Source organism: Elephantulus edwardii, unplaced genomic scaffold, assembly GCF_000299155.1.
Source record: "Elephantulus edwardii isolate Elephantulus edwardi_28Jun2011 unplaced genomic scaffold, EleEdw1.0 scaffold00044, whole genome shotgun sequence".
In the NCBI taxonomy this organism is placed as follows: domain Eukaryota; kingdom Metazoa; phylum Chordata; class Mammalia; order Macroscelidea; family Macroscelididae; genus Elephantulus; species Elephantulus edwardii.
The window spans coordinates 16,536,830-16,545,343 of NW_006399794.1; the positions used below are offsets into that span (position 1 = coordinate 16,536,830).

The 8,514-nt window shown below is 39.6% G+C and overlaps 1 protein-coding gene across 1 annotated transcript in view; it reads right to left on the reverse strand.

The window, feature by feature from the left end:
- The window catches only part of C2CD3 (C2 calcium-dependent domain containing 3), a 179,706-nt gene that overhangs the window by 121,167 nt on the left and 50,025 nt on the right, over positions 1-8,514 (reverse strand). Inside the window, exon 8 of the mRNA XM_006885575.1 lies at positions 326-473. Coding sequence (XP_006885637.1) covers positions 326-473 — 148 coding nt within the window. The remainder of the gene's footprint in view (positions 1-325; positions 474-8,514) is intronic.

An 8,514-nucleotide genomic window follows, 5' to 3' on the forward strand; every position in this document is an offset into this window, starting at 1 on the left:
CACAAGCCCCCTTATACCCCACAGAATGAAATGCTGCCTGGTCCTGTACCATCCTCACCATCACTGTTGTAGCCACCGTGTCAATCTCACTTTCTTTCTTGCTTTTATTTTTACAGACCTCCAACTTTACCAAGCATCTTATCCTCCAGGAGTGGTCCCTCCTGATAACATAGGCAAAGCGAAAAAGTCTTGCTTGTCTTGCTTCTTAAAAGGAGTATGCACATTCTAAAATAGTTTATATTCTGTCTGGCATGTGGTGACTATGCCTGCAGTTACTAGTATTAATATTCTGGTACTCTCCAAGGCTTCAGGTTCAATGACTTACAGGTATTATATAAAATAAATTCTCCAGGAGACTCTGGTCATACTGAGGGTCATTCAGCTCACTACTGCAGTACACATCACTCCCAGGAGATGGGGAATCTGGAGGAGAGCCGAGCCCATTCCAGTAATGACCTTGAGACAGCTTATCACTGTAGAGAGAAGACAAGCAAAACAAAGAAGCACCTTAAAAAGCCATTTTTGTTGAGCTCTTCTTTTTTAGTGAAAATTTCCTTAAATCCTAGATGTAAAAGAAGGTATGTTAAATGAACATAAGACAAGATATGTTAAACAGAAGACTCACGGTAAGCAGAAAATTATCTGCTAAGTATTTCCAAAACATATTCTCCTTTGGGATATTAACAGCTAAGATTCAAAAACATACAGCTGACATTCATTGTGATCTCACTCAGTTATTCAATAAACACTTATTGGGCACCTATTATTTGTCAGGCTTGTTGCTAAGTCCTGGGTAATAAAGAGATAGTTAAGCTAACAGTGCTTATGGTCTAGAAGGGAAGAAACTAGGTAAACACGTACAATCTAATGAGTTGAGTGTTTTAGGCTGCTTTGTGAAGAAATGGCTGATACATAAAAATTTCTATACTTACATAAGATTAATTATGACTAGATTAGTTCTAAAGAATATAGAAATACACAAAACATAACTTTACTTACAGTTTATAAACCAGTAAGAAACACCTGTAACCTAAGAATTTCTAGGAAATTAATTTCTTCTTTTTTTAAAAAAAAAGTTAAAATTCCGTATTATTCTAGTAACTCTTCTCACAGCTCTCTATTTTCTACCATTTCTTTTAGGTCTTTGTAGTAATTTTATATTTGCTGTTAAAAGTGCAAGTTCCTTGAGGGTAAATTATATATATTTCAATGGTCACTGTTTTTCTTAAAATGAATATGTACTTAACAAAAATGTACTGATGAGGGAGCTCTGGTGGCCCAGTAGCAAAGGAGCAGCATTGCAATCCCAAAGGCGCATGGTATGAATCCACCAGATGGGCAATCTCCTCCTTTGCCAGTCAGATCAGATTCAACAGTACACAAGAAAAGAAAAATAAATTAAAAAAAAAGTATTGAGGAACTTAATGGATTCTTGAAGAGTATCTGTTGTTAGTAACAAAAGTATTTATGAAATATTTACTATATGTCAGGCACAGTAGGAAAAGTGTTAATAATTTATTCTTTCAATTTTGCTTTCCTTTTAGGCTCGCTGCTGTATCCTTTAACCTTTATTAATATTTCAAGAAAATCGTATATAATCATTACTTTCAAATCAGGATTATGTTCCTGTACTACTTATAATAAGCAGATACTCAATAAATGTTCCCTTCCTCACTTTTATTCTTCCATTAATCTGGAGGAGGGCTTTCAACCTTAACACTATTAACATTTGGGATCAGACAAATGTTTGTTTTAATACAAACTGTAGTTCTGTGAAGTTCTTTAAATATGTCATTTATTCGTTTAGACTATACACAGAAAAAACAGACACCAATTTAACAATTTTTGCGTGTATAATTCACTGAAACAAATTACATTCTTCAAGTGCTGCAACTTGTCCTTCTTATTCAAATTATTCTCCTATTAGTATAAACTCACTGTTCTCCTAAAGTTCTAAATTACTCTCTCAAGTTGTTGTTAATTTATCTCACCATATAGCTAAATTTTTACAAAATTTTTTGAGTGGAAGGTTACAGGTTATATTGATTTTTCATCCAATTATTCATATACATTTTGTTTTATAGTGTTAATTATCACTAACATAATTATGTCTGATCAACTCCTTAATGCATATTGCCTTTCCCTTCACCCAATTTTTCTATTTCTTTTTATTCTCCTCTCACTCCCTTCCTAGCCTTTGTAATCATTCAAAAATGATCTTACCTGAATATGAATTTTCCTTAGCTTTTGATAATAGTGGTTATTACACATTGTGTTTTTTGTGACTGATTTATAAATCCTCAAAAGTCATTCCATGTTGTGCAGGATTTCATACATTATTATATTCTTTTGTTGTGTGCCACTGAGTACGCCCCATAGCAATCCTATGAACAACAGATATGAACACCGTCCTATCCTGTGCCATCCTCATTATCTATGACACAAATTTATTGCTCTCTTTACTGTGTTAATCCATCTCTTTGAGGGTCTTCTTTTTTGCTGACCCTCCACCTTTCCAAGCATGATGTCCCTTTCCGAAGAACAGCCCTTCCTAACAACATGCCTGTCTAGAGAACAGAAAACAGGAAATGAGGGTACAGAGCACATCTATTTGAAAGGAGCAGAAGGATTAAGAATAGCACAGCCTCTTACTGCCCCACAGCAGAAAATAGATATAGAGCCCACAGCCCAGCTCCATGACATCTCTAAAGCCACACCAATAGCAAGAGGTTCATCTATTCATTGCTGACTCACAGCTGTGGCACTGAGAATGGGTTTTATTAGGGAAGTAAGTTGGAGAGTGGAGGAGGCAAAGAATATCACCCAAAACAAGTCCAGGTTTTAGCCTAAGTTTCAAGGCACAAGTTCTCAATTTGTCCAGGCTCTGGTTTCAGTTGAACAGTCAAATGCAAATTATTCAGCAAGGTTTGCCTCAAAGCAGTTATAAGTCAGCTTCTCCTTTAAGCATCCAGAAAGAACAGCAAAACCCTTCTAACTGTGGCTTTTATCTCAGGGTTCCTCTGCTTACACCTTGCCAAAAGGGCTAGAATTTCTCCACAGCAATGTTACAGTCTCTCAACCAATAGAGTTTGGCTTTCATCAGGGTTTTGCTCCAGTCTTCCTCAAGTCTTGATGCTACAAGTCTTGCTCACCTCATATCTTGCTCCCCAGTGTGGAAAGCAGTCTTTCTCTTATTGTAGACCCACAGTTATTGGTATGCAAGACCATGCTGATTTGCAAGGCCATGTATCTACAGTTAAGGTAGCTGGAGACCAAAGAGGACTACCTGTAATGCCTAAAAAAAGCCAATGTTTAAGCTAATACCACCATGCCCAAAGCCTGTGAGGCCAAGTTTCTCCATCTTTGCTGCCAAGGCAGACTTTCTCCAAGATATATCTGGTTTTTCTTTTGGGAGTACACGGGATATTCAGTACTGCACTCTAACACCACATCTCAAAGGCATCAATTCTTCTTTTGTTATCCTTATTTATTGTCGAGCTCTCAGATGCACAGGTAGTGATGGAAAAGACCATGGCCTGAATCAGGCAAACATTAGTCTTTAAACTGACAGTACTGCTCCTCAGTACTTTGGAGAAGTCTCTAACAGCCAACTTTCCCATTGCAACATGTCTTTTGATTTCTTGACTGCTGGTGCCATGGGTGGTGCTTGGAGATCCCTGTAAGACGAAATTTCCTTTGTGTTTGATCTTAGAGGTATAATCACATGCGTTTCTTGAGTACAGCACTTGTCTGTTAGATATACTAAAGCAGAGCTCCCAGATTAAGACTAGGAAGCCTCAGAAACCCTATGGAGGGTTGGCTATGAGTTGTAACCCAATGAATGGCATCTGATTTTTTGATTGGGATTCTTCCAAATATTTTTGGTCAAAACATTCAGTAATGGTAACCAGACGTCCCATCTACATTTATGGTTTCATGACAAAGGAGGCAGTTGTTCATAGAGGCAATTAGCTACTTCATTTCTTCTACCTATTCTTGATTCTTTTTGCTCCAGGTGAATCAAGACAAACTGTTGTACCTTGAATGATCCCTTACAAACTTGTAAGATTAACTATGAAATGAACAGGGGGAAGAAAAGAAGCATTACATTTGCCAATTAACTTGGATGTCCCATGAAACCTCAGGGATGACCCTGAACCTTCAAATTAAGAAAATAAATCCTATAAGATGTTGACTGTACATAGGCAGCATGAGTTGCTATGTTGTTGGTTGTTTTTTTTCTTTTGTTATGCTGGTTGTAAAAATATTTATCATGTCTATCTATCCAACTTTTACAAGTATACAGGTTGTTGTTGTTGTTGTTATGTGCTTTTGAGTCCCCTGCGACTCGTAGCAACTCTATGTACAACAGCCCTAAACCTTGCTCTATCCTGTGCCAAACGCACGGTCTCTGACACACCTACCCTCATTACCTCATCACTGAATCAATCCATCTCATCAAGCATCTTCCTCTTTTGCATTGTCCCTCTACCCTCCCAAGCATGATGCCCCTCTCCAAGGACTGGTGCTTCCTTGTAACATGTCCAAAGTATGTTAGATGAAGGTTCTGAATCCTTGCCTCCAAGGAGCAGCCTGGTCTCCTCCACTCTAGGATGAACCTGTTTGTTCTCCTAGCAGTCCATGGTATATTCAATACTCTTCTCCAGCACCACAACTCAAAGGCATCACTTTTCCTTCTATCATTCTTAGTCATTGTCCAGCTTTCTGATGTATAGTAAGTAATTGCAAAGACTATAGCCTGGATCAGGCACACTTAGTCTCCAGACTGACATAGTTACTCTTCAGTACTTTGGAGAAGTCTCTGACAGCAGACTTTCCCCAATGCAATTAGTCTTTTCATTTCCTGGCTCCTGGTACCAAGAGTGTTGATTGTGGAGCCAAGCAAATGAAAGCTGTTAACAATCTCGGACTCTTCATCATCTATCATTATGCTGCTAATTAGCCCAGTGGTGACAATCTTTGTTTTCTTGATGTTGAGTTTCAATCCATATTGAAGGCTGCAGTCCTTAACCTTGTGCAGCAAGTGCTTCAGGGTCCTCCTCAGTTTCAGCAAGCAGGGTTGTGTCATCTGCATAACACAGATTGTTGATGAGTCTTCCTCCAAACCTGATGCCACATTTCTCCTCATAGAGTCCAGCCTCCTGCATAATTTGTTCTGCATACAGATTGAAAAGGTATGGAGATAGGACACATCCCTGGTGTACATACTTCCCAGTTTTGAACCATGCAGTGATTCCTTGCTCTGTTCTGATGACTGCCTCCTGGTCCAAGTAAAGGTTTCACATAAGCACAAACAAGTGCTCAGGGATTCCCATTCTTCTCAGAGTCAGCCACAGTTTGTTGTGATCCACACAGTTAAATGCCTTTGCACAGTCAATGAAACACAGATTGCCATCAATTACTTTACTAACCGGCTGAGCAACACTAGATTTTCTATCACCATAGACAGAAATCCAATGCTCTGTGAAGAATGACTAATCCTTTTCCTCACATCCAGGGGGTTGTTGGGTGCTGTCGAGCTGAATACAAATCACAGTGGTCCCGTGAACAACAGATGTGAATTCTATCCTATCCTGTGCCATCCTCATCATCCCCAATAAACTTAAGCCTATTGCTGCAGTCACTGTATCAATCCATTTTGTTGAGGGTCTTTCTCTCTTTCAATGAATCTCTATATTTCCAAGAATGATACCCCTCTTCTAGCAACATGTCCAAAATACGTAAGAAAAAGTTTTGCTTTCTCTCCAAGGAACACTTTGCACTTTCCCCAAGGTATTTCTGATTTTTTTTTGCAAGTGACTCGACAGCACATAACAACAACAACAACAACATGGAATATTCACCAGCATTGGTGGTTGCACTGAAACTCCGAAGGCACACAGTTCTAATCCACCAGCTCTGCAGGAGCTCTGCAGGAGAAGGATGGGCAATCTCCTCCTGTGCCTTTGAAAACACGCTGGAGGGTGAGCTATGGTTTTGTTCTGACTCAACACAAAAGGATTTTCAGTTTCTTCTCCAACACCACAACTCAAAAACATCAGTTCTTCTGTTATCTTTATTCACTAACTTTCAGATACATAGCAAGTGACTGAGAAGACCATGGTCTAATTCGGGCACACTTTAGTCTTCAAACAGACATCACTGATCACTGTGTCTCAGTAATTTGCAGAGATCCTTGACAGTCGATTTGCCCAATGCAGTACATATCCTGACTTCTGTTACTTCAGGTATTGACTGTAGATCCAAGTAAGATGAAATCATTGACAATTTTAAACTTTTCCCCATCTATCATGATGTTGCCTAAAGGTGTAGTGATGAGGATTTTTGTCTTGTTTAGATGCACTCCATGTTGAAGGCTGTAGTCTTTAATCCTCTGCAGTGTGTCAAGTCCTCCTTTTCAGCAAGTAAGATTGTGTCATCAGCACAGTGTAGGTTGTTGATGAGTCTTCCTCCAATCTTGATGCCACATTCTTCTTCATGAATTATTTGCTCAGCATATAGATTACATAGATATAGAGAATGGATACAACATTGACAAACCTTTCCTGATTCTTAAACCATGAAGTGTTTCCTTGCTCTGCTTGGACAAAAGCTTTTGATCTAGGTTTCACCTGAACACAACTGTTCGGGGATTCTCATTCTTCTCAATGCTGTTATCCTTGCTACGTACCATTGAGTAAACTCTGACTCATAGCCACTCTGTGAACCAACAACCATCTGAACCGTGCTCTATGCTAAGCCAATCTGATCATCTTTGTCACTCTTATCCCCTTTATCACAGTCACTGGGTCAATCCACCTCATTCATGGTCTCCTGCACTGTCATGGCTCTCCTCCTCTCCTGCACTGTCCTTCCATCCTTCCAAGTATGTTGTCCTTCTCCAAGGACTGGTCCCTCCTTACAATATGCCTAAAGTATGTCAGACAGGGTTGGCTTCAAAATCCTTGCCTCCAAGGAGCAGCCTGGTTTTACCCACTCTAAGATGGATTGTTTATTCTTTTAGTTTTTGTTGTTATGTGTGTGACTCATAGCAACTCTATGTACAGCAGCTCTAAAGCCTGCCCTGTCCTAAGTCAGTCTCACTAATTCCAAGACATCTACCCTCATTACCCCAGTTACTGTATCAATTCATCTGAGGTCTTTCTGATCCAAGCCATGGTCTTTGCAAGTGCTAAGCATCAAAGAGCTGGAAAAGGACTAAGGATGACAGAAGAATAATCAATGCCTTGGAGTTGTGGTGCTTGAACATACCATGGATGGGCAAGAAAACAAATAGGTCTGTCTTGGAGAGGGTGAAACCAAGTTTCTCCTTGGAGGTTAGGATATTCTCTTAGTTGTCCATGGTGCATTCAATATTCTTGTCTAGTATCACAACTCAAAGGCATCAATTCTCCTTCTACCATGGCCTGAATCAGGTGCACCTTAATCTCTAGACTGACAATGTTGCTCTTCAGTACTCTGGAGAGGTCTCTGACAGCAGATTTTCCCAGTGCAATTCGTCTTCTGATTTCCTGACTGCCGGTATCAACAGTGCTGATTGTGGAGCCAAGCAAGCTGAAGCCGTTGACAATCTCAATCTCTTCACTGTCTAATGTTAGCCATAGTTTCTTATGACCCACATAGTTAAATGTTGTTGCATAGTCAATAAAACAGAGAATTACATTCTTCTAGTATTCTCTGCTTTCAGCCAGCATCAATCCAATTTCAGCAATGATATTCCTGGTTCCACAGCCTCTTCTAAACCCAGCTTGAATTCCTGGCAATTCTCTGTCAATGTACTGTTCTAGCTGTTTTTGGATGACGAGCAAAAGTGACTAAAAAACTTCGGTCTCTATACATTTGTCTAACCTTGTAATTTTATGTAAGAGGATTACACAGTATCCTTTTGTAATTGATTTTATTTCACTCAACATGTCTTTAGTGTTTATACTGCAGCAAATATATTGTTGTTGTGTATAATCAAGTTGGTACTGATCCACAGCTAACTCTTCAGAGGCAGTAACTCACAAAGGAGGAGATAGCTTATCTTTCTCCTGAAGAGCAATAGCATTCTTTTTGGTTGACAGCACAATTCCTTTCGACAAAGCCTCCAGAGCTTCCTAGTGGGAAGTGTTGTTGTGTTCTATAGAGTTGGAACCAATTCATAGCTTATCCTCTAGCAGGTTTTCAGAGACAGTAAATTTCACAAGAGGAGAGCGGCCATCCTTCTCCCACATAGTAACAAGGGTAAGGACTTAATTTCTCCTTTTTGCTGAGTTCTGGTGGCATAGTGGATAAAAAGTTACACTGTCAACCCAAAGTCAGGCAATTCAAATCCACCAGTTGCTCTGCAAGAGAAAGATAGGCAATCTGTTCCTGTATTATTTGTTGTTGTTGTTGTTATGTGCCGTCGAGTCGTTTTCGACTCATAGCGACCCTATGCACAACAGCCCTAAACCCTGCTCTATCCTGCGCCAACCGCACTTCCTCTGACACACCCATCCCGATTACCCC